Source organism: Mesoplodon bidens (genome assembly GCF_964165515.1).
Source record: "Mesoplodon bidens genome assembly, chromosome: 12".
In the NCBI taxonomy this organism is placed as follows: domain Eukaryota; kingdom Metazoa; phylum Chordata; class Mammalia; order Artiodactyla; family Ziphiidae; genus Mesoplodon; species Mesoplodon bidens.
The window spans coordinates 61418774-61446686 of NC_138168.1; the positions used below are offsets into that span (position 1 = coordinate 61418774).

A 27913-nucleotide genomic window follows, 5' to 3' on the forward strand; every position below is an offset into this window, starting at 1 on the left:
AAATACAATTTAGCTTGGATACAATGTATGTATAACATAGACAGAATCAGCTCTTCTGTTAAATATCATCCAGATCTGGATAGATAAGATTATCTTTGGACAAAGAGTATGCTAAAGTCTGGCCTCCACATATCATTGAAATTAAGCCAAATCCTGCAAATAATGAAAGGGAAGTTTTGGTTAACTACTAATAATGAATAATTCATTGGTGAGATTATGAATAAGAACAATCGTCATGACTAAAATAATGTTCCTGAAACTGACATAGCATTTGAAATAGAGGAGTTTATAGATTCAGCCAAAAGAGAGTAGGTATATATTCTGTGCTGGTAAATTATTGAAATTCAAAACTTCCTTCGGGAGTAGGTGCATGGTTCTCTCAAATTAATAGTAAGGAGCTCTTAAAACTCAGAAATTCAAAGGCAAGGAGTCAAAGCACATGCCAAGGAATTTACAATTTTCAATTCTTTTAGCTCCTGAGACCTGCCATTTGTTTGTGTTGTTGCTATTTTAAATTATTCTTTATAAGGTATTTTCCCCCTCTAATTATAAAAGGAAAACATGCTTACCAATGTGGAAAATATTTTTGAGTATCAAAAAGATTTTGAAAACAAGAATTCCACCTACCTGAGCTATTTGGTTTTATAAAAATGCCTTTAGCTCTGATTTCATTGGCCCAATGATTCTTGTTTGCTTTAAAATATTAGTCAGGACTTACAGGGTTTCCATAAATCTGTCGCTCCTTGCATGGTAGTAACTGCATAACTCCCATGAAAGATAAAAGTCCCTGAGGTAAGAGCCCTTAGTGAATCAGGCCTGACAGGTCCACTTCCTCACACAAAGACGCACATCCAATGTGAGACCACAAGATAGAATTTCCAAGATGTTTAGCCACTATTCTCTTATTTTTAAATTGTTAACTCAAAAAAAAATCAAAGGCGGCTACCTCAGATATCATTTGGCAACTGTCCTCTGAGGAATCCAAACTTGATTATTGAAACTGAAATTGTTACCCAACTATTTTAGCAAATTCTATTAGCTATTTCATTATGCCAAAGTTGACTCGCCTTGTCATCAGGGTTGCATTTGATATGTGACTTAGTTGGCTAGGCCTCAATAAATTTTGTGGTATTGTAAATAAAACTCAAAAGAGAGAAGTTCTTGTTTTTCATAGAGAAAAGATGATTTCCACTTGGGCTCATAAAGCATTTCATTAGTATCATTTTTCTGATTTATTAAAAGTCAACCTCTTGGGAAGGCTTATGCAAAATAAAACATCTACTTTCACAAGTGTTTTCTGTAGGCACTAAACAATACTGGAGAATTATGAATATGCAAGGTAAGTGGAGAATTAAACTCGAGTGAAGGGTGCTAGTAAGTAATATAAATAATACTGGTACTAAAAACAGATAACTCGACTTTAGGAAAAGAATGTGGTAAAGTGCTACATTTCCATTACTAAGCATGACAATAATTAGATAAAAACTACTGCCAAGTTTACTGAAAAGAGGAAATCTAAAAATATTTTGTGGTCAGTGTCTGGCTTAATCTAAAGAAAAAGCTTTAGAAAAGCCTACTTTCACTTGGTTAATTTTCTTACTACATATGTGATTGATGAATTCAGTTGTTCAACTGGTGGACAGAAAAGAATTAATGAGATAAAATAGTTTCCCTTCTTCTTGTACTACTATAAAGACAGTAATACTATTCATGTAGAAAGAGAACCAAAAGAATATGTCACAAATATATATCCAGTGTTTTATTCTCTATAATTTTAGAATGATAAAACCCTTGAGTAGTCTTCTGGCCCAATTATCTGACCCACATAAAAATATTTTTATGCCCCCAGTTTATATATAAATATATATTTATATTAAATAAGTATCATATATACATATTTATGTATAACACATGGATCTCATATATATATATATATATATATATATATATATATATACCTAAAGCAGCCCACCAATGTGATGTCAAAGGGAATTCCAATATAACTGCAATAGAAAAAAAAGTCTTGTTCGTTTTCGAAACATATATTATTGTTTTACTCATGAAGAAATACTTATGTTTGGTCAAATCATATCTCCATAACAAAGAGAAATCTTACCCATATTCATGAAATCAAGTAGATCCAAAGTTGTACCTAAGTCATTGTCTGGAAAGGTCATTTGTTAAGTCAGGTATTTGAAACTACTCTCCTAGGAATGAGGTCATGAATTGTCAGGTTCTCAGATCAGCTCACAAAGTCGACTTGAAGTAACATGCAGCAGGAATAATCCTAACACCGCCCTGAATCCTCCGTACCTGGCTCTCTTTGGAGCTCTCAGCGACTTCACTCTGATATCAGATCTATTGAGCAATATTTGTTAAGCGTTTTCTATGTGCCAGGTGTTAGACGACCAACTTGTAACTTTTCTGGACCCAGAAAACCTACTGCCTATCTTGACCTTGAAGACTGAGCCACAGTAGGCTCCCAAACCTTTTTGCAAATATCCCATGGCTGTCTCCCAGGAATACTTAAGCCCCAAAGTAAAACAGAGAATTTGAGATGGGGTTAAGTGGTTCTCCAAGCTACTAAAAGTGTTTGCGTCTGAGGAAATTGATGCTAAGGAGATTGATACACCAGTATTTTCTAATAGCATTGATATTGAGACGTGGCAATTCATTTGAAAACTGTGTGTTCTTAAGTTGGAGACTGATTATACCCATCAATAGATCAAGGCACTGAAAATATGAGTGATATTTAAGTAGTTAATAAATAATAACTTTGAATTATAACTTGTGCTTGATTACCACCTATAGTTTGACTAGTATTTTTTTTTAATAATGGAATTCAGTAAGAGAGAAAAAGTGACAATAGAAGGGTAAATTTTGAATAAATGGATAAAGGAATGGATGAAACTACCTGTTAGTCAGTAATTATTACAGGCTAGACACCGTGTCAGACACTTTCTCACTCTCACTGAAACTTCACTAGGTATGCCTCAGTTTGTAGAGGAGGTAACTAATGGGAGGGATGCTGTGCCTTGCCTTAGACTACACAACTGATAAAGAAAGTAGGACTGCAATTTGAATCCATCTTATTCTGACTCCAAAGATCGCAAGTAGAAACAAAAATGCTTTAGTCTTAGAACCTGATATTCTTGTTAAAATAGTTGTTGGGAAGTTTGCAAGCCTGTAAATACACGTTTCCTCAGGTCCCAGTTCCCAGTCTTTGGCCAATTTCTGCCTCAAGAAAGGATTTGGAGGGAAAGTATTCTAACAGAGGCAAACCCTGTACAACTGATGATGAGTTGAATGAGAAAGGAGAATAGTAAACTGCTACATTTCAGTACACTTTTGAATTGGAAGATGTAGCTAATTAAAACCTCTCTGAGGAAATGGTAGAAGAACTTGGTGGGGGAGAAGGAGTGAGGGGAGTAGGTGAAGAACTTTCATCTTTCGTTTTTATTACTTAGCCATCAGAGGACACTATGCATACAACAAAGTTCTACTCTTATGAATCGATTTAGGTACAACATCCAGATTGAGTACACGCATACAACAAACTTCTACTCTTATGAATCGATTTAGATATAACATCCAGATTGAATACATTTTGTTTCCTTTCTTTTATTTTGCTTACCAGTTGAAGTGATGGCAACATGAAAAATAGTTACTGAAATACCATAATCCCAAACCCATTCTTCTACCACCAGAACAAAAAGCAATCCGCAAAAACAAAGTAGGTGACCTCTGATGAGACTAAAAGAAGTTCAATAAAAGGAAGAATAGAATTATTTGGGATTAGAGCAACTAATAATTCTGAATACAATTAATAACAGAACCACAACAACCTATTCTGCAAAAATATTTTCATAAGAAATGTTTAATGTTCCATCTCTTAACATTCCTCATATTTGAATAAGAACTTTTTAAATATTCCATCTCTGAATAATTGTTGAACTTACAGAAAAATAACAGTACATAATTTCTGTTTTATATTCTTTATACTTAGCATTTTAGAAGGTAAAATACAATAAAGAAAAGTTACAATGTAATCAATGCATGCCGATCCGTAACTAGATTGCAAATCTCATTTGAAGATATATTAAAAACTAATGAAAAATTCAGCTCTGGGTTTTCAGAAAAAAATGTTAAGAGTTTATTGAACAATAACGTTTCTTTGGTACCAGTTATTGCCTAAATTGGAAATGAGTTCCTTTGTGTCTTTGTAACAAAGTGGTATGTTCAGATAGTCATCTGGAAAACATAACGGATAACCACGGATGAAAGAACGTCTCATAAATGACTCATGTGAATGGAGGTACCCTTCTAAATCCACCAGTTGTTTCAGAGTGCCGTCCCTGAACATGTATAAAGAGTTAGTTATTTACAGGTCAGTGCCACAGATCTCTAAGAGCCTTGAACATGTGAAGAGTCCTGTACTTTGATATGGATCTTTAAGACTATGGTGGTTCCAAAGATAAGATCCATCAAACTTTAAAATGACAAATATATGTGATATACCACCAAGGTCCCTTTATAATGATATCACTTTCCATAAAAATTACCTTTCTTTCCTTTTAAAACACAGCAAATGATTGGTATGTTCATATAATTTAGGAATTGATCAATCTAGGCAGGCAAACTCCATATTTTTTCAAGCAAAAAGTAAAATAGTCACATTATGTTTTATTGTGCATAAGTAATTTATGAATGGCATGCCAGCAATTGCCTAGTGGGTGAGCAAGACATGAAGCAAGTAAGCATGTGTCAGGTGCCAGCCATTTACAAGACCTCACACTTATTCCTCTTCAATTCTATTTAACTCAACTCAACAGGTTTCAAAAGTTGAATGGAGAACTCATACTAGCTCCTTTTCTACCGTATGGAAATACAATTTCAATATGTCTGCCCTCTAAAATCAAGGCTGTGGAAGGAACTATATGGCGGTATCATATCGACACCAGCTCTTCCCCTCACATTTCCACTCCTGCTTCCACCAGTGGTTTACAGAGCTTCCATGTTATTATAGGGAAATAGAGATGCCTCTTTTACCAGTATTTACAGATTTTATAGGTTAACTTGCAGCTGCTTAGAGATAGCGAACAAGTCTTGAACAAGCTGTATTTGCATATATTGACAGAGAAGCACTATGCTTTGTCTATGATATGAGAGACAGCATGATTTAAAGGACATAGTACAAAATTTGAAGTCAGGACACCAGTGTTCTAGTCTCACCTTACAGCTTAAGAGTGATATGACCTTGAGCAGGATTTTAACCTTTGGGTTAGTCTGATTCTTCCTCTATACATTGGGAAATGGAGTACTATCTCATCTACCTCAAAAAATTGTCAAGAGGATTTTATTTTAAGATGAAAGCAGTTTTTAATCTATTCTCTGTGATGCACGGGAAAGATATTAGTAGTCAAATGTCTTCACTGGACTCATACTTCCCAGTGTCCTTGCTAAGCCTGATTTCCTGGGTAACAAAATTGTTGAAACAGACAAGAGCCCTGACCCTCAATACATGCCCAAGGCTTTGAGATTACTCTTACATTTTATCTCCAAGATTAAACAAGTCTGGATTCCCAAAGTAATAACTTTGAAGAGTTATGGCACTTATCTCTTCCAGCCCAAAACTAAAGATCTAATAGGCTAAGGGTTTATTGATATCTTTGTACAAATTTTAGTTGTTTTGAGAGAGGAAAGAACCACATAAACTGCGCCAGGCATGCTGAGGATCTTCACTAATCTCTGCTATGTCAAAACACAGCTTTCTCCAATAAGCCTGTGTCATTGTCCTATCTTTCATTGACTGACTCAAAGGCAAGAGTTAAATAATAACAGTTGGATTTTAAATCTGTCCCCCTACCCCAAACACACACACAGCCCATACTTAACTCTTTCCTGTGACTATTTCTTTATCATTTGTGAATAGGCTTGAGAGAAAAAAGTTAATTCAATCTTCAATAGGGAAATGCATGAAGAGGAATTTAAGATAGAATGTTAGAACTCTTGTATCTCATTAGAATGAAAGTTTCTTGTCCTAACATACTCTTTGTCTATCCCAAATTGAATCAATAATGGCACAAAACAAGGTTACCCATTTGAGGAGGCTGTCCTGAAGCTTTTAATTTAAATTCAGTAGGTTTAGCTGACCAAGTTTCCTATACAAGTCACATTTGGCTTCAGGCAATTTTTGTATATTTGTATATTTGTTCCAAAAAATGATGCCCAGTGGTTTTCTAAAGAATTGCACGGTTTGAAGAATCCACAATTTATTTTTAAAAAGGTGGGAAGAAATTTAATGGAATGTTAAGAATAATTATTTCTTCAACAAAAATGGTAAATTTAAAAGAGATTAATTTTTTCCTAGTATATTCTTTCTTATCATTTTTCCTTTGCAACAAGTTTTATACTATTTTGGGGAAGGAAAAAAAAAAACAAACTAAGCAGAAATATACAAAGCAGAAAATGAAAGTCCTCTGTCATTCCAGCTGGGAGATAACAGTTTGTTGCATAATTCTCCAGATTTCTTACCACTGACATGATGTATTTTACTCTACTCTACAAAAATGAATAATTATACTATACGAACTGTCTTGTCTTCATTTTCCATTTCATATCTCACAAATATCTTTCTACATCAGTATATTAAGCCATTCTTCCTCCTTTCCTTTGAAAAATATTTAATGCACCAAAAATTTACCCATAATATCACCAAATAAAAATTCATATAGTAAAACTACCCACTTATTTCATCCTATTCCATCTTTTAGGAATAGTCACTTAAAAATTTTTGATGGCACATTTCCACATTTTTGGAGTCAGATATAGGATACAGATGGCTGAGAAGAAGGCCTGATATTTTTAAAATTTTTATAAAACAAAAACTATTTTGATTTTTGGAGGCATTTAGTTCACTAACAAAGATGAAAAACTAAAACCAATTACCTTTATAATTTGTGTTGAGCCATGAGGAATTTGTTTTGAAATCAGATGGTGCCAGGACATCCAACTCATACACCCTGAAGATGTTACAAATGAACATAGTTTACTCTGGAGGAGGCAGTTCATAACTTTGCACGTCAAGGTTTTGCACGTCGAGTCTTCCCACACAAGGGTAAGTCATCAGCTTTAATCACTTTGTGGCACATTTGAAAACTGGCCGACCTGAATGGCAGCCAAATAACCTTTTTATCCACATTGTCTTCTTTGTCCAATTTAGTCTACTTTGTTCTCCAAGTGGACTTCATTGTATTTGAGGTCTCAGCTGTAGTCTTGGAGGGACCTTCTATCAAATGTGGGAGAAAAAAACTAACACTGTGATGAGGGCATAGACTGGGAAGCAACAGGACCCGGGTTCTAATCCTGACAGTGCTGTTAACTATGAACTTGGGCAGGTTGCTTAACCTCTCTGGGCTTCAGTTTCTTATCTATAACTTGAAGCAATTGATCTCTGAGATCCCTTCCTTTTCTAAAATCTGAGTCTACACAGACATAGAAAACAAATTTATAGGTACCAAAGGGGAAAGTGTGGGGGAGGGATAAATTGGGAGCTTGGGATTAGCAGATACACACACTATATATAAAATAAACAACAAGGACCTACTACTGTATAGCACAGGGAACTAAATTCAATATCTTGTCATAACCTATATTGGAAAAGTATTTGAAAAAAAAATATCTGAATCACTTTGCTGTACACAAGAAGCTAACACAACATTGTGAATCAACTTTATATACTTCAATTAAAAAAAAACGATTTAAGAATGGAGGAAAATGAAAATTAAATCTGAATCTGTAAACTGCATATCTCCTACTTTGCCTGAGTTTGTAGTTGCATGCAGCTGGTCAGTCAGCTGCCTCCTGGAGCTTTAAGGCCTGATTACTTCAAATTCCTCACCTCTGATTCCCATTAACTACAAACCCTTGAAATCCCATGTTCAGAGAACCCTGAATATTCTCAGCCCCCCCCCTGCTCCGGGTACTGTCTTCGCCATCTCCAGTCCCAGGCAATAGCTGAAACTGTGGGTGAAAACCAGACTCCTCCTCAGTGGGTTTGCCTGCAAGCAAGCTTCATAACATTATTCCCATTGCGAAAGTCAGTATCATCATTTCTGGGCCCTAACTTGCACATTGAAATTGAAAGGCCCCAATTCCTTGCTTACACAATAAAATTCAATTGTATAAACAATCGACTTCTAGGAAACTTTTTGAAGCTATACATAATGTATTGCAAGGAAATCAACATATTGGCAAGCTAAATTTGTAAAGATAAAATTCAACCATAGCAAGACAAGAAAAATTACCTGTAAACATGCCTCACACTTACATAAAAATATCTTTAAAAATACACATATTACTTTGTCCTCATGATAACCCTCTTTTGGATTATTACCTTCATTTGACAAATGAAGATAACTGAAGTAAGAGAAGCTCTCTGGCTTAGTCATGATAATCCAGGAAATTAGTAAGAACCTGGGCCGGAATGCAGATCTCTTGACTCGCAGTCCAAAGCTATTTCCAATATATATCAGAAAATATTTAAATTGGATGTAGATTATCTCTAAATTCCCTTCTGGTTCGAACGTCCTCTGATTCAACATCAGCCCAGGGAGTAATAGCTTCACTTTCTTTCTATGATCATCCTCCAGAGGTAAGAGGAACAATCCTGCCTGGTTCTATTCACTCCATTTCATGATTGTTACTTTTACCATTTTCAAAGGTGACACATTTGCTTATTTTACTTTAAAAAAATTAAGAAAATATACCATTAAAAAAGTTTGCATCATTTATTCTATAAAGACATGTTGAGTATTCAGTATGAACTCCTTTCATATTGGATCTGAACTTTTGAATTGCTTGAAGGCTATGTGATACTTACTTGAGCATCACCCAGTACATGCCCAGAGCCACGTAATACACAGTGTAGAAGAGGATGACACATATGAGAAGGTTCTGCAAAACAACCTGAAAAGAACACAGGGGTGAGCTCCAAGAGCCTGGGCTTTTTCACATGGTTGTTGGTAATGAGTCTGACAAACAAAAGACGATGAATGACTGCTAGATAGCGTTGGCTAGGCTTGTTTTGCTTGGAGACCCACGGGGTAGGAAGGACTTCAAAGTACACAATGAAAGTGTTGCTGATGGGAGAGGCTGGCATAGTACATATCTGTAGCAAGGATTAATGCAGTACATAAATCCACACCACCTGCTCTCCATCTACCACAACAAAGTTCCTAAGTGCCAATATTTATATTTTTACTTGACCAAATGATTCTAACTCTCAGCTGCCATGATAGTAAAAATATGAGAACGGCTAAGAAATTTTGAAAAGTATAAACATAAAATTACACAGCAACAGTTAAACTCCTGTGCAAGAATTTACAGAGTAATTGACTAAAACACAATAGATGGTCCTGAAATGTATCTTACCACATATGAGACTTAAGAAGGAGACCTCGCAGATGAATGGGGAATGGAGGAATTATTCAACAAATAGTGTTGTGAAAATTGTTTAACTTCTAGATAGAAAATCCCATTAGATTCCAGTCTTGCATGAGACAGCAAAATAAACCTCAAAAGAATTTAAGGCTTAAATGCCAAGAAGCAGAACAGGAGAAAATATCTGCAACATATATCACAGGCAAAGGACTGCTATCTATTCAATACAATATATAAACACATACGAATATAAAAAAGACAAACCAATGAAAAAAGTGACAAAGTATATAAATAGGCAGTTCATGTGAATAAACATTTTAAAAGCCAATGAGCAATTGAAAATGTGCTGGACCTCACTATTAATCTTTTAAAATACAGTCTTGTGAATATAATATGTTAGCATTTCACATCAGAATTTTTCCGTTTATTCTTTTTCCTTTTGAATCTTTTAAAAAGTCATCTTGTTTAGTCAACACTTTATGATTATTCATTTTCTCTGAATAACCAATTTACCAACTTTACCAAGTCTTTTAATTGGCCGGGGTACAGAAGGAGCCCTCCACTAAAGGCCAGAAGAGAAGAAAGTTAGCACAGAGTACACCACAACCAACTGGCTGAATGGACTAAATTTACAGATTTACCAAGGACTCACTTCTTCCAACTATCTAAAAATGGGTTGTCTCTTAGGCCTAAGAGGGTCATAAGAAACCCAGACTCCAGGGTTCTGAGACCTTCAGAATCCCACTCCCACTCTCCCCATCCCCACGTCATTCTTAGCCCCTCCTACCCTTTGCCTGTAGACTCCCCTTTGCTCAGCAAGTCCCTTCTCTCTCTGCCCATCATTCTCATCCTCCCTTTGCTCTTTAGTATTTCCCACTCCTTGTCCCTATTCCTTCCTCCCTCATGATCCTTAGTCTCCTCTTATCCTCATTCTTTCCTTTTAAAATTTATTTTACTATTATTTTTCTTGAAATATATTTGACATTTAACCGTGTGTACATTTAAGGTGTATACGTGTTGATTTGATACACTTTTATACTGTAATGTTATTGCCATTGTAGTGATAATTAGCACCTCTATCATGTTAGATAATTATCAGTTCTGTGTGTGTTGCTGGAATAATTAATATCTGGTCTCTTCAAGTATGACAATGATAATACAATATGATTTTATATTCACTATCCTGCACATTAGATCTCTAGGACTTATTTACTATTAGCTGTAAATGTGTACCCTTAAACAATACCCCATTTATTTTTTAAGACCTGTATAGCCTTGTGGTTTCATGATAGCTGACACAACGCTTTTTAAGGGAAGACGTAAAAGAATGAGTGTAAAGGAGACCTTCTTCCCACAGCTCTCTTTCATTAGAGGATAAAAAATCTTTCCTAGAAGCCCCCATCAGATGTTCCATGATGTCTCAGTGACCTCCACTTCGTCATGTGCTCACTTCCTGAACTACTACAGGCAAAGAGAAAAGCAGTTTACCATGATAGGCTTCGAACATGGGAACTTTGCTCTCAGAGATAGGCACCTACTGCCTTAATACAATAAAAATTAGTTTTTTTAGCAAAGAAGAAAGAAGAGAGGGGTCTGCTGTGGGGTGGGCAACTAACAGTGTCCTTCAGGCAGAGGAATCAAAATGGAAATAACAAAAAGCCCTCACCTGTAGAGAAGATGATTTAGAGGTCAAGAGAAAATATGAAAGCTTTACCTGAGTTGAAAGTCCAGATACTGTGCCCATATTTAAGTTGGATGAATTCCTGCCCAATTATTGAGATGAGAATCTGCTGAAGGAATATGGTATTATGACAGGGAGCAACCTTGGGTCTTTTGCAGCCTTAAAATTTTCTGGAGGGTCACACGTCTTTGGTTTGCTTTACTCTTTATTCTGTACATTAATATCAATTTGTTTTTCTTTTAATTTGGGCATTAATAGCCTCTAGTTGAAATATTTCTAGATGATTGCTTACTGCATTTCCATGCAAAATAAGATAAATAATACATAATCTCTATACTAATATATGGTCAAACAAACATGAAACTATTCTTATTTCTATGTTAATACTGAAATTTAAATAACATTTTAATTTTTAAATATACTCACTTGCTATAGAATTTTGCTTTCATAATCCAAGCAGAGGATTGTGCTACATACTTTGAAAACCCACAAATACTAAGTATGTGTAAGATATTTGGAACTATTTTTTTTAATGAAATCATAATTTGTGGGAGAACGTATTTATTGACAAATTCAACATATAGATATACCTACTTTTCCCAACAAATTTATAAAACACTACATATAAATAGAATGATATAATAATGCATTTAAAAATTGTTTTGAAAGGAATATTTTGTAAAACAAGGCACTCTTTTTGTAAATAATTATTTTTTCTGCCTGAATAATAAATCTAGATTTTCAAATCATAATTTTCCTATAAGCAAATTCAATTGCCTCTGGTTACTTCTGCCTATAATCTGTACTCTGCACAGCCTACAAAAGTAACTTTCTAAAAGGCAATCAGACCATAACATTCCCCTGCTGGCTATCCTTCGATGGCTTCACCCTGTCATCAGGATTCATTCATCCATTTTTTCATTTGACAAATAGTCACTGGACTGGGTGGCAATGTAAGATGAATTGGATGTGGTCCTAGGCATACATACCCAGTGTAGCAGTGTTTTTCAAATGTATAAATATCAGACTCACCTTGAGGGCCTGTCAAAACAGATTTCTGGGCCCTAGCCCCAGAGTTTCTGAGTCGGTAGTTCTGGGGTGAGCTCCAGGAATTTGCATTTCTAACAACTTCCCAGGGGATGCTAGTGCTGCTGCTTCTAGGATGAAGCTTTGAGGACCACTGATCTAGAGGCAAGAATGGTGAACAGCTAAAACACTGAGAGAAAAGTTGGGGGGTGAGGAGTGTACAGAGTACTGTGGAAACCCCAGGGAGAGACTAGTATGTGTGGAGGCGGGGTGGCAAGGAATACTTCTCAAGGAAAAAATGTTCAGCAGTAACGTTCATTGAGGGCTTGCTATGTACCTGGCACCATCTATGCATTCTCACGTAATCCTAATAAAAATTCTGAAAGGCAAGTCTATTCATTGAGTTCAAGTCTATTATTATTATTTTTTTTAGAGAGAGAAGAATCATGAGGCTCAGAGAGGTCTAGTTACTTTTTCAAAGTTTGTCAGTAAATTGCAGAGCTGGGATTCAAAGCCTGCTCTCTAACGCTTCACAATTATGCTGGGATGAGGGTGAGGGGTTTTGCTTGAGGCAGGAGAAGTAACTGCAAAGAGGTGGTGGTGGGGAGGGTAGGGAGAGAGTTTAAAGAGTTGGGGTCAGATCATGAAGGGAATTTTATGCTGTGATGAGGAATTTCCAATGTCTCTGAAGGCCAAGGGGAGACTGTGAAAGATTTAAGAAGGAGCAGTATAGACTGGAGAGGAGCCATTAAGCACTGAAAGAAATGGTAACTTTGTGACATGATAGAGGTGTTAGCTAATGCTCCGGTGGTAATCATATTGCAGTATATATCAAATCAACTTGTTGTGCCCCTTAAACTAACACAGCGTTGTATGCCAATTATATCTCGATTAAAAATGCAAAACATAAAATAAAGTAAATGTGTTTGTAATACTCTAAGCCAGGGGGTGGATATGGAGAAGAAGACAAATGTGCGAGCTAGTGAGGAAACAGAATTAACAAGTTGTGGAGGTTAAGGGAGAGGGGCAGTGGATCTAGCCCCATTCTGTCCAACAGATTTCTATAAATAAATCATACGTATTCCATCAATAAATAGATATTTACAATGCAAGCCACATGTATGTCATTTAAATGTTTCTATTAGCCACTTTCATAAAAGTAATAAAAAAGGATGGAACTAATCTTAATAACATTTTATTTAACCCAATATATCCAACATATAATTTCAACATATTTTAAATATTAAAAGTTATTATTGAGATATTTATTTGTTCACAGTACATCTTAGAATCCCGGAGTGGATTTTACTTACAACACATCTCAACTTGAACTAGTCACTTTTCAAGTGCTCCATAGCGATGTGTAGCCAGTTGGAACTGTATTAGACAATGTGGCTCTAACTACTGCCTTTCCTTCCAGCCTTATCCCTCAACCCTGCCCCAAACACTTGAGAGTCTAACTACACTTACTATTTATTGTGGGATTATTATGGGCCAAGCACTGTACCCATATTTTCTCATTTTATCCACCCCTCCCCCTACCCCACCATTATGGATTTGGGTAACTATCATCTGTATTTCACAGATTTAGAAACTGAGGCAAAGAGAGGTTAAATTTATCCCAGCTCATGTAGCCTGTATGTGTCAGGGCTCCAGTCCAGATTTGCTGGATATCAGAACTCTCTTCACCCTGGGCTGTCCTGCCTTCCACATGGTAGGCTTGAAATAAAAGCATGTTGAATAATCAATTCTAGTTCAACACTTTCTTTTTAAAATTATGGAAACTGAGACTTGGATAGGTTGAGTGAATGGCCCAAGGTCATACCATTATTTAGTGCCAGAGGTGGGTTAGGGAAAAAATGGTATTGAATTACCAAAGGAAAGGCACTTAATAGTGCTGCCCAAATGACTGAACACATAACTTCATTCTGATACAAATATTATTAGTGCACTTTAGGAAAATCCAATATATAAGAACCAGAATTTGTAGCAGTCTCAATATATAGCTAGTGCCAAAATTTTTATTTATTCTTTTAAAATATATATTTGGATCCTGAATCAAACTATTAAAAATATATTTATGTGACTTTTGGCTAGTTGAAGTTGACTGGATATTTGATAATGTTAAAGAATTCTTGTTAATATTTTAAGGTGTTATCATGGTATTGTGATTATTTTTTTTGTTTTTTTGGTTTTTTTTGCGGTATGCGGGCCTCTCACTGTTGTGGCCTCTCTCGTTGCGGAGCACAGGCTCCGGACGCGCAGGCTCAGCGGCCATGGCTCATGGGCCCAGCTGCTCCGCGGCATGTGGGATCTTCCCGGACCGGGGCACGAACCCATGTCCCCTGCATCGGCAGGCGGACTCCAAACCACTGCGCCACCAGGGAAGCCCTGTGATTGTTTTTTGAGTCCTTATTTTTAGAGGTATATACAGAAATACTTGCAGATGAAATAATATGATTTCCGAGTTAGCCTCAAAGTAAAAGATGGGAGAATAGGTGGGGATGTAGATGTAACGAGATTGAATTTGGTTGATAATTGTGAAGCTAGGTGATGGATAAATGGAATTCATTCTATTTTTACATTTGCATTAATAGACTTATTTTTTAATAATAATTTTGTAAAAAGTTCTCAATAAATTTATTTAACCAGTGAACATCTATACAGACTTTTTTTTTTTTTTTTTTTTTTGCGGTACGCGGGCCTCTCACTGTTGTGGCCTCTCCCGTTGCGGAGCACAGGCTCCGGACGTGCAGGCTCAGCGGCCATGGCTCACAGGCCCAGCCGCTCCGCGGCATGTGGGATCTTCCCGGACCGGGGCACAAACCCGTGTCCCCTGCATTGGCAGGCGGACTCTCAACCACTGCGCCACCAGGGAGGCCCTATACAGACTCTTAAAATATGATTTTATTAATAAAAAATTTGAGGAACATCCCTGTTCCCTAGGGGATGGTGTAGGAGGTCACCCTTGTTTAATATCTATATGTGCCAGGAGCCGAGCTAGCGGCTTTGCAAACCTCGTTTCCTTTAATCCTCACAACAACAATGCCCAATAGGAAGTCTTATCCATAATTTATGGTAAGAAAGAAAATGCTGGCACTTTGCCTTGTGTGCCCCTCTGGGGTCAAGGACACCACGGTTTCAGGGGGTTTATGAGTATGTACTCTGGACCATTGAGACGTGGGGAAGAGGGTCACTGGGCAGTTCCACAGACTCAGCAAAGTCCCAGGGACTGGAGGGCATGTCGTTCTGTTGGATTCTCCAAGGCAATGAGGAGGCATTTAGCTAAACATTGTATCTTCCTTTTGGTTGCATTCCTACTACAGCAAACCTAATTCTTCAGTTTCACACACACACACACACACACATACACACACACATTTCTCAATATTGTCTTGTACCTTTGTGAAGGTCACTCTTAGGTACTGCTGTTTGCTTTATGTTCACCTCCTCTTTGGCACTCTAGCCATACTTAAGTATTAATACTTTCTGTTCCTAGGGAAGTCCAATGATATCCCCTTGTCTAAAATTAACTCCTCCTCTCTTTGGAAAGCTAACTCCCACTCATCTTGTCAATTCCTCCAAAAAGCTTTCCCTGGCTTATTCTTCTCTGTTGGGTGCTCTCTAACACTCTTTTGTCCCTAACATAGCCCTCATTAGTGTGAATATGGGTAGCAATTGATTGTAACTGGAGATTTATCAGAGGAAAGTTGTATTCATTTGAGGTTTCAGAATCCTGCCAGGCCAGGACCAGTGTCTTTGTAAGGACTAGACTGGGACCAGGCAGAGTATGAGTATGTGCAGGTGGCTCCCTGAGGACTTTAGTGGAGCCTGAGTGCTCTAACTGCATAACTCACTCAACTGTCTTGCCAGATCCTATACTGCTTTGACTGGGAATAATTCAAAACAGAAAACCTACTCATTCCATCCTTCCGATTGATAGCCACCTTTCACTCTTCTCTTCATTTGTCTCTTAAATTTCTCTTATTGTTCATTTGATAACACTCTGATGGGATGTCTTCCACATGCTGTTTTATGGAATTTCTTCAAGGAATTGCTAAAAGATATGATACCTAATTGCTCTACGATACCCCATTTCATCTAGGAGGGATTGGGAGGGAAGGGATGTGTCCATTATGCTCATTAATGTATTTTTAGTGTTTGCCATGGTTCCTGGCACATAGTAGGTACTCAAGGAAATGAACTGAATGACTCATTACTGTCTTAGGGTTAATAGAAACATGGCTGACTTTCAGTCTGCACACGAGTTGTTTAAGGAGTATCCATTATTATTAATCAGAGCCCAGACCGCAAAGAACACCGCCTCGTATAACAGCAATCATTGAGTACAACGAGATAGTAATCAATCAGCAGATAATTATCAAGTGTTGATATTGTGCCCAAAGCTGTTTCAGACATTCTGGCATTACAAAGGAAGTGAGGCAGACAAAATTATCATACAGTAAACAATTAGAACAAGCAAATATATCCAACATTTATATGACCATTTAAAGTATACTTGTACTGTACAGATTAGCTCACCCTTCAAAATAAACACGAGGTAGGATTATAATCTTATAGATAAAGAGAGGTTCAGAGAAATTAAGGATATTCACAAAGCTGGTCACTGGTAGAGTTGCGATTTTTTTTTTTTTTTTTTGCGGTACGCAGGCCTCTCACTGCTGTGGCCTCTTCCGCTGCGGAGCACAGGCTCCGGATGCGCAGGCTCAGCAGCCATGGCTCATGGGCCCAGCCACTCTGTGGCATGTGGGATCTTCCTGGACCGGGGCACGAACCCGTGTCCCCTGCATCGGCAGGCGGACTCCCAACCACTGTACCACCAGGGAAGCCCAAGAGTTGCGATTTTATACCAAGTTTATTAACTCTGAGGCAGAAATTAAACTTTAAACTTTATGGTTATGATTATAAGGGGAAAACTACCTCACAGAAGAGAGATAACCTAGGTTTCATAAAGATATAGACTGTAAGAATCATAATGGTCCACATTCTTCATATTTAATATCAGCCTACCTGTCCTTTAAGTGGTCCTCAAATTTTATTGTTCTTGAGAAATACAAAGTGTTTGCACGTGAAAAGTACAAATTCTTCATACTCCATACCTTATATATTCGGCTTCTGTAGATAGTGGATAGGACCCAGGTGTTTGCATTTTAACAAATCTCTCAGATGATCCCAATGCAAAGATCTACTGAGGACGTAGGAACGAGTCCAGGTGATAAATAGAAACCTAGCTTTCTCCTGTAGTTTCCTCCTGAGGCAGGATTTCTTAATGGGAATTGGATGGACAGCTAAGAAAACTGGGTTCCTGAGGTAAATGGACAAGATGGACAAGAGACAAATTTCCAATGGAAATAAAAGAATAAAATCTTTTACTTCACTAATAATAAAGAAACGCACACTAAAACAATGAGACGATACTGAGCTCCTACCAAGTCAGCCAAAATAGTTTTCTTTTTTGAAAAAGAATAACTTGTTCTGGTGAATAAAATCTTCACTGTTCTAGACTGCTGATGTGAGTGGAATTTAGTGCAAGTCTATTAGAAAGCAACATATCAATATGTATTTTCAAAATACATACTGTGATTCTGAGCCCAAATATATATTTCTGGTAAGAAATAAAAAGTCTGAATGGTGTTTGTCTTTACATGGTAAAAACATTTCTTCTTTTATTACTGTATTTTATACATTTTAAATGAAAGAATGAAAGAAACCTAGTCTCTAGCAGTTACAGATTGCTAGATTGTGGCAAATTACTCAGAGTGATATTTTTATCTGTAAAATTAGGTGGTGGTGTTTTTAACCCTTTTTTGCTCATTATCTTGTTGAAGAGCTAATGTAAACTATGGACTATACAGAAAAATAGATATGCTCACGTATACACACACAAAAATGTGTGCAAATTCAATGTTGTTAAGAACCTCAGAAGCCCACTGTGGATCCCAGATTAAGAATTCCTAATCTTGAAGGATAATTCTAACTCTTAACTATACAGGCGTCATTTAAGTGCATTTAAAATTCTGTAGGGGAGAGATCATCCCCATCCCCACTGAAGAACTAAAGAAAGCATCAGACTAGTCATCATATCAACAACTACGGCAGATGCTGCAAGCTATATAAATATTATTTGTAGGGTAGTATTTTAAATTATATTTCAAATTTCAATATGTTCATTATGCTCTTTCTCTAGTTGTAGGGAACAGAAAGAGCATGCCCTCTTAATGGTGATAATTGAAAAAATTTCAGAATCAATTGAGAAAACTTTTAGTAGCTGCTCAACTATACTTTGCCACCATTCAGGACCTATAGCGACTCAGAAGATAAGCACACAGTGGCACTGGAGACCCAATACATGCTTAGGACTAAACTCTTCTGGTCTCTGTTTCTCTCTGTGTTTTTCCTTTTAACGCTTCTCTCAACTAATCAACTCCCTCTCATGAATACCAAAAAAAAAAAAAAAGAGAGAGAGAATTTGACTAGATAAACCAATCACTATCTGATATATGGCAGCCTGGTTGGATTGAGCATTATCAGCAGGTGCTGACGGATAGTGGGTAGTTGGCTGGGCTGTGGATGGGGCTGTCTTTGAGTCAAATGAACTTCTCTAAAGCAAACAGGCATGTCCAATTATAGAGTTCACGTCATATGAAGCCTGGCAACCTATGTAAAAGGTACCCCACAAATGGGGACAGTACCTAGAATACTTCCCAGAAATAGGCAGAGTAACCAGCAGGCCTCTCATGTATTTGCTGCTGTTAAACTATTAGTAAGACAAACATCTGGAAAACAAGGTTAGATATAGACTTTTAAAAAACTATATGATAGTGTTGGTTATCAAGATTGAGGTAGTTCTGGGGGTGTAGGGGAAGCTGAAGTAAATTCTCTTGTTTTCATGTACTGGCTAGCAGTTTTCAGTCAATTCAGGCCTTCACAACTTCTTTCCTAGCTTCTAAAGTTCAAAAAGTTCTAAAATACTAAAGAGGCCCCAGCTGCCTCTTTGATTTTCTAAATTCTAGCGATTATTTAAATAATATACATTCATTAATGCAGTCCCCAAAGTATTTGGTAAAAATATAAACAAATCTGACCGTCAACCTAAGAGTCATTGTGGAAAATTTGGAAAACAATAACATGAAGCAAAAAAACCAAAAAAACCCCCATAATTCATGATTCAAACAAATCTAGGTTAAATTGCTATTCAACAACAAATTGCTATCAGTTCCTCTGGTCAACATCTGTAGCTTACAGTGATTGGAAGTCAGTGGAGGCTTTAGGCCTCTCTCCCATATCCTCAATTCAGTATCTAAAAACTATAAATCTGATAGGAAACGTGAATGACTTTTTTTTTTTTTTTTTCTTTTTGCGGTATGTGGGCCTCTCACTGCTGTGGCCTCTCCCGTTGCGGAGCACAGGCTCCGGACGCGCAGGCCCAGCGGCCATGGCTCACGGGCCCAGCCACTCCGCGGCATATGGGATCCTCCCAGACCGGGGCACGAACCCGTATCCCCTGCATCGGCAGGCGGACTCTCAACCACTGCGCCACCAGGGAGGCCCAGGAAACGTGAATGTCTTAATAGTGTTTGTCTTTAGATGTGGAAATCATGGGTATTCCCTTCTCCCTTTTCTGTATTTCATAAATTTCTAATGAAAGAAAAAACACAGATTTCTGTAGGTTACAATAATATCAAGTCCTTCTTAAAACTGTGCCAAATATACTGGCATTTATTAGCAAACAAACAAAAAATATTTATGCAACCTGTTTTGAAAACTTGGGGAAGTTCCACTCTCTGTCTCTTTTGACAAACACCCTGGGTTTGTCAGGTTTACTCTGAGGCAGTCACAGTGACATCTTGAAGCCAGAATACCTACCCTGGCCAGATCAGTTGACAGATTCCTCCAGGAAGTAGGGGTACAATGCAAGAACATGGAGCTCTAGATCTTGGTGCTTCTCTGATGGTATTTAGGTTACTGAGCTTCCCAGATTCCATTACCTTGTTCAGGTAAGGATAGCGAGGCCTGTTCAATTTTGCATATTTTGACAACACTCATTTCACCAGTGGAAAAAAATAACTTGTTCTTATGTTCATTAACAAAGTCTTTGGGATAGGTTTTAATAGTAATTTTTGAACTGCCTGATAATCTCTTCAAGTGCAGATTCCTGATAGGGATATTTCAGATGCTAAACAATAGATACTGGGGTGTAGCGCAACATTCAACTATGCACACAGATCTCAAACTATATTATACCAAGGTATTTTGTGTTTCACACAAAAATATATTTTCAAAATAAATCTTTTTTATATTAATATTCATATTTTCCCCTTTAAATGGCTCAAAACTTAACTACAGCCTTTGCAAAAAAGATGACTAGACTGCCAACAAACACATGAAAGAATGCTCAACATCATTAATCATTAGAGAAATGCAAATCAAAACTACAATGAGATATCATCTCACACCAGTCAGAATGGCCATCATCAAGAAATCTAGAAACAATAAATGCTGGAGAGGGTGTGGAGAAAAGGGAACACTCTTGCACTGCTGGTGGGAATGTGAATTGGTACAGCCACTATGGAGAACAGTATGGAGGTTCCTTAAAAAACTACAAATAGAACTACCATATGACCCAGCAATCCCACTACTAGGCATATACCCTGAGAAGACCATAATTCAAAAAGAGACACGTACCAAAATGTTCATTGCAGCTCTATTCACAATAGCCCGGAGCTGAAAACAACCTAAGTGTCCATCATCGGATGAATGGATAAAGAAGATGTGGCACATATATACAATGGAATATTACTCAGCCATAAAAAGAAACGAAACTGAGCTATTTGTAATGAGGTGGATAGACCTAGAGTCTGTCATATAGAGTGAAGTAAGTCAGAAAGAGAAAGACAAATACCGTATGCTAACACATATATACGGAATTTAAAAAAAAAATGTCATGAAGAACCTAGGGGTAAAACGGGAATAAAGACACAGACTTACTTGAGAATTGACTTGAGGATATGGGGAGTGGGAAGGATAAGCTGTGACAAAGCGAAAGAGAGGCATGGACATATATACACTACCAAACGTAAGGTAGATAGATAGTGGGAAGCAGCCGCAGAGCACAGGGAGATCAGCTCGGTGCTTTGTGACCGCCTGGAGGGGAGGGGTGGGATGGGGAGGGTGGGAGGGAGGGAGATGCATGGGGGAAGGGATGTGGGAACAGATGTATATGTATGACTGATTCACTTTGTTATAAAGCAGAAACTAATAAAAAAAATAAAATAAAATAAAAATAAAAAAATAAAGAAAAAATACCTGGCCTCTCACAAAAAAAAAAAAAAAAGATGACTAGGTCTAATATGAAAGGGTAAAGTGAAATTGGAACTTTTATTTCTCAATGGTAAAAAGTAAAAATAAAATTTTCAAAGAATTTAAGTATTTTTTTCCCAAACTCTCAGATGAGCAAGGACATTTCCTATGTAGCCACAAAACTATTATCATACACAAGAAATTTTACATGGATACAAAATGTGATTCATATAGAGTCCACATTGAACTTTCTTCAATTGTCCTCAAAACCTGAAGAACCTAGAATCAATTAAATTTTCACATGTTACATTTGGTTGCCATAGCTCTTTAGTGTCATATTCTGAATTTGTCTGATAGTTTCCTCATGATTAGAGTCTCTGGGGAAGAATTCTACACAGGTAACATTGTGTATTTCCCAAGTGTCTCATGAGGAGATACATAATATTGCTTTGTCTCATTATTAGTGGTGGTCAATTTGGTCACTTGGTAAAGGTGATGCCTGCCAGATCTCCCTATTTTAATTGTACAGTTAATCTTTTGCAGTTGATAAGTCATCTGCAAGGCCGCACTTGAGACTATGTGAATGCTCTGCTTCTTCAAAACTTTTTACCCCTTAGGTTTTCACATCCATTGACAGACCTTGTCTGAATCAATTATTTACACTGGTGTTGTAAATGGTGATTTTCTCATTTTATTTTTTCCTCTACATATTAGTACACACTTGTCTGTAATTTCCCTTCTTACCCTTGAACTTATGTATTTATTATTCATCTATTTTTGGCAACATGTTCTTTTTTATATTTTCAGTATGTTAAAATGCATTAATACCATGATTTTTGTTGATGCTAAAATTGTCCCAAATTTGACCACTTTGAGCACCTATATCTCCAGTGTTCATTTTATGTATCCCCATCATTTTCTTTGTACTTCTTTGCTTTCCCTCACAATCTGACATTCCAATGAGATACTGCCTTTTTCATTACTATATTTCCATGCGATTTTTCATCTGCCTGTGAGCTTTCTGTTCTTTCCCATTACTTTCTCTTTCTATCTATTCAAGGATCACTATCACAGTTTTAATTACAGAAGCTGATAGTATGTTTTAATAAATTCATCCCTCATTGTTCATTTTTTAGGGCTCTCATGGCTATTTTTATGTTTATTTTTCCATATAAACTTCAAAAATCTACTTGAATAGCTACATAAAGTAATCTTTTGTTTTTCTTATTACGATCATGCTAGATTTATTAATAAGGTGGGAATAAATGATAGCTTTATAATGTTTACTCATGCTATCCAAAAACGAGAAAAATCCCCAAATTTATGCAAATTCTTTTATATTTTTCTAAAGTATTTTAATTTTTCCTCACATAGATTTTACACATTTTCTATTAAGTTATTCTCAAATGAATTCTCTTTTTGCTACTAATGTAAACTGAAGTTTATCTTCTGTTACATCACCTAATCAGCTACTGTTTGTGTATAAAAAGGCTTATGATGTTTGTTTTTAGTTTAATATTCTGTTACTTTTACTGACTTTCTAAAAATTATATTAGTGTTTTCAGTCTTGTATTTTTCCAAATATACTGCAATATCATGTGTAAATAGAGATAGTTTCACTTCTATTCCAATTCTCGTGGCTCTATTGTTTATTTGAGTCTGATTGCATTGACTAGTGCCGCTACTACACTTTTATTTATTATTATTTATTTACTGATATAAAATTTTAATGAAATCAAAAAATAGTAATTACAGGACTATAGTCCTAATTAATACAGGTGAAAAAATTCTTAACAAAATATATAGCAAATTAAATCCAGAAAAAAGTAAAAATAAAATATGCATCACTGAATTTTGTTAGAGGAAAAAATGGCTGAGTGCACACTAGGGAAACAATCAGCTCTCACTCCCACAGTCTGTTTTCCTCTCTGCAGCCAGAGAGAGCCTGTAAAGACCTGAGTTGGGCCCCCTCCCTCCTCAGTAATAAACTTTCTATGGCTCCCACCACCTTCAGAAGGCCCAGCTCCTCAGGTGCCATTCCACAGCTGATGCCCGCCCACCTGCTCTGTGGTCCCAAGAGACACAGTTAGACTTGCGGTTATCCAAGCATAGGCACATGCTAGTTCTTGTGCCTGGAAACCCTTCCTTACCTCATCCTACTGTACGGTTCCAGAAATTAGAAGCGCTCCACACAATCCCTGGTCTCGATTAAGGAGGACCAAGGGCCAAGAATGACTCACCTCTCAGTATCCCAAACTCTAGGGCAGAGAGAGCGGAAGGCAAAAAGTCCTAGGACGACAGCATCCTCTACATCCGGGCCCGGAGGCTAGTAGGACGAGGGTCCCAGTGGCTGGCAGCCCGAAGCTCACCCACTCACCAGCTTCCCGCTCACGGTAGCCCGCCCACCCTGTGCACTGTGCGGGACCGGGGCGGGGTCTTCAAGCTTAGTGGACTCCCCATTCGTTTGGCCCTGGTCGGGGCGTGACCTTGGCTGACCTGCGCTCCGAGCGTCTGTTTACCGCGTGTAAAAGGTACGCAAGGCCCAGGGCACCGCCTTCAGGCCGCTGGAGGAAGGAGGGTCGGAACGGAGCCGAGAGAGCACGCAGCCAGGCGGGAGTCGCGGCTCCTACAAAGGCGCAGAGGTTGGTCCTGTTCTCTTCCTCCTCCTTCCTTGCTGGAAGCCTACGAGCCGCCTGGGAAGCAGCCCCACCCAGGGCTCGGGTGTCCACCAAAGCGGTGCACTGATTCCCCGCCCCCGCCATACACACACACACCAGCCACCTCTAATATATTTTTATTTATTTATTTATTTATTGCGGTACGCGGGCCTCTCACTGTTGTGGCTTCTCCCGTGGCGGAGCACAGGCTCCGGACGCGCAGGCTCAGCGGCCATGGCTCACGGGCCCAGCTGCTCCGCGGCATGTGGGATCCTCCTGGACCGGGGCACGAACCCTTGTCCCCTGCATCGGCAGGCAGACTCTCAACCACTGCGCCACCAGGGAAGCCCCACCTCTAATGTATTTTTAAATAGTAGTGGAGTTAGTGGGTATCCATGCCTTGTTTTTGGCCTTAATGTGAATGCCTCTAGTCTTCGCTAGTAAGTAACATACTGACTTTAGGACTACATTGTGTGTGTGTGTGTGTGTGTGTGTGTGTGTAATTATAATCATATATTAACACTAAAGAAATTGTTCAGCTCGTATTCAACATTTTATTCAATGTTTTGATAATCAGGAATGGTTGTTAATTTTTGTCAAAGGCCACTTTAACATCTGTGAAGATGATCATATGATTTTCCTCTTAGATTTTTGGAATAATATCACCTGGTCATGCTATTTAATTTTTATGATGAATTCTTGGATTCTACTTGCTCATATGTTATTTAGATTTTTACTTCCATACTCATAAGTGAGATTGATCTATAGTTTATTTTTTGTGCTATCTTTATAAGGTTTATCTTGTGGCTTTTCTTCTTTTCCTATACTCAGAAATAATTTAAGTAAGTTGAGAGTATACCATCTTTGCAGATTTAGGAGGATTCCCTTGTGAAAACTGGGCCTAGTCCTTTTATAATAACCTTCCCCATTTATTCTATGAAAACTGGAAGATGTTATGTGATTCTGCAAAGCAGAATGTTCCAACCAACTAACAGCTTTACAGAGCAAATGTCTTATGTATTCTTCAGGGTCTCGCTCATATATCATATTCACACTCCACCCTTCACTCAAGGACAGAATCAATCCCTCCTTAATTATTTATTTATTTTTTAAAATTTATTTATTTATTATTTTTGCCTGCGTTGGGTCTTCATTCCTGCATTGGGTCTTTGTTGCTGCGCGCGGGCTTTCTCCAGTTGCGGTGAGCAGGGGCTACTCTTTGTTGTGGTGCGCGGACTTCTCACTGCGGTGGCTTCTCTTATTGGGGAGCATGGGCTCTAGGTGCGCGGGCTTCAGTAGTTGAAGCACACGGGCTCAGTAGTTGTGGCTTGCGGGCTCTAGAGTGCAGGCTCAGTAGCTGTAGAGCACGGGCTTAGTTGCTCCGCAGTATGTGGGATCTTCCCGGACCAGGGATCAAACCCGTGCCCCTGCATTGGCAGGCGGGTTCTTAACCACGGTGCCATCAGGGAAGTCCCCTCCTTATTTCTTTTACATTCATAGCATTATGCATATGTCTTACAGACTTGATTACGTGTTGTAGCATACTTATTTATGGAGGTGACCATGTCTCTAGACTCCCAAAGACAGAGACACCAATTTAATCGTGTTTGATCCTTCAGCCACAAAATATTGCTTAGCCCTTGGTAAGTGTTCAAGAAATATATTTTGAATAATAATGAATGAAGAAAAGGAAAAAAGAAAAACAGTGAAAGCCCACTTCAGTGGGAAGCAGTAGACTCTAGGATCAAATACACCTGGGTTCTTTTCCAGTTTCTCACTGGCACGTATGTAACATTGTTACTCCAGTTACTCTGTTTTGTTCTACTCATCTGTAAAATATAGGTAAAATCTCATAGGGGTTTTGTATTCAGAACACAAGTAAGATTCCTAGCATTAAGTACTATATGTGCTCAACAGGTAATAACTTGTCCCCATGTGAAAGCCTGCTGCTTGGTTCTTTGGAAAATTCCTAGAGAAATCATGAGATTTCTCTCTTGCCTGTAGTATCAAAGTACAGTATCCAGCCTACTGATGGTAGTTCACTCTGAAAATGTCTGTAGGGATGAAATTCTCCAATTGAGGTCAACAACCATAAAGAAATGCAGGCATGTGTTGTGCCTCTGAGATTTTTTACGTGCAACATTTGTTTTAGAACTGTAGTTTTATATTAGCTGAATATAGTTTTGAAATGTGTCTTCCACTGGAGTCCTGAAAAACAATGTGTTGTATCCTGAACAACAACTTAGCAGTTCTCATACCTGGGCTTTCTTCCCAGTTCCTGTGCTATTTCCCCAGACAGCAAATTAATTAAATGGCCTTTGGCCATAACTCTTTCCCTTGAGTCAGCTTTTCTCTCATTTAAAGTGTAGAGATAGGAGGGATTTAATTAGCCCAATGCTTGGCACATTGCATGCACTCCATAAATGTCTGTTGAGATTTGGAATTCTCTTTAGATGAAGGTCACTTTTGCTATTACTATTAATTTATGAGCATATCAGTAATTCCTGTGCTGATAATATTGACAGTGAACAAGGACTTAAGAAAAGTTAACTCATAATTTACAGGAATCTATCATGAGAATTCGGATTTTCAACAACTCTCCCATTTTGAACGTATTCACTATTGGTTTAATGTTCTAAGGCCGTGATTCTACATATAAAGCTTTGGGATTCTAAAAGAGTGAAGAACTGCAGCAATTACCTGGATATTTCCACTGGAGAGAGAGAGAGAGAGAGAGAGAGAGAGAGAGAGAGTGTGTGTGTGTGTGTGTGTGTGTGTGTAAGCCCAGACTAAATATAGAGTCTTCATTCTTTATGTAAGCTACTTAAGGGAAAGGATATTGTCTTAATTTTTATCTCTACAGCAGTTATTATGGCTAGTTCAAATCCAAAACTATGCATAAATTATGAACAGTTTAAAATCCTCTTAAAATAAGTTTTTAAAAAATACTTTGCCTAAAATATTGTTTTTACTGATGTAGAAAATTTTTCTTAGCTGTTGCCACACTTAACATTTCTTACTGATGATCTATGTTATGATGATGGCAGTAAGCAGAAAAAGCTTAAGGAAATACACACAGTGCTGATATTTTACTAAAATGAATGTAGCACTAATTCATAATCATAATTCAATTTTTAAGTAAAAATCAGACTTTCCAGAGTGTCATTCCCTTAAGGCTGAATGTTTATAGGCCCAAAGCCTATGTGAATTTACACAGCTGTTTTGAGGCTTTGCATATTTCCTTGTTTTAGGTGCTTTGATTTTGTTTTAAAGGGGCATTTTTATACTGAAATAAAACACAACTATTAACACCAGCCTCAAGGGAAAAAGAAAATTACAAACCTACAGCTTAAAATGTTTTAATATTTTGCCTTTAAAATCTTGTATCCTTTAGAAGTTGGAAAAGTAAAAGCCAACCCCTGCCAAAAAAAGACTGAGGACAAACTGTCATGATTTCAGAAAATGATAGCAGAAGTGCAGGTGTTAATACTAGAAAGTTTGCCTGTGAGTAAACTGGTACCTCCGAAACAGCCCCTATTTAAATGTTTTTGAATTTTTTCTTGGGCATCGGTGCCTCTATATTGCCACCATTACCACACAATGCGAGCAGTACTGCAGAATGTTTTCTGCATGGTACCCAGCCAAAAGTGAAACAAGTTGCCTACAGACAGAGAGGCCATTTATAGAACATATTTGCTCATACCAGCGTTAGGCAGTAACTCAAAGGCAATGCAAAGAAGTCATTTCTCTTTACCTTGCTGGGTGCCACTCTGACCTGGAGAGCCAT

The 27913-nt window shown here is 37.6% G+C and overlaps 1 protein-coding gene across 1 annotated transcript; it reads right to left on the reverse strand.

Moving 5' to 3' along the window:
• Positions 1–58: 58 nt before the first annotated feature.
• TMEM244 (transmembrane protein 244) lies at positions 59–27913 on the reverse strand (the record flags this gene model as incomplete). The annotated part of the gene is given in 7 exon segments (XM_081250494.1): positions 59–153; positions 1959–2003; positions 3635–3725; positions 3728–3762; positions 6949–7022; positions 8882–8967; positions 27881–27913. Coding segments are annotated over 7 exon segments (459 nt in total).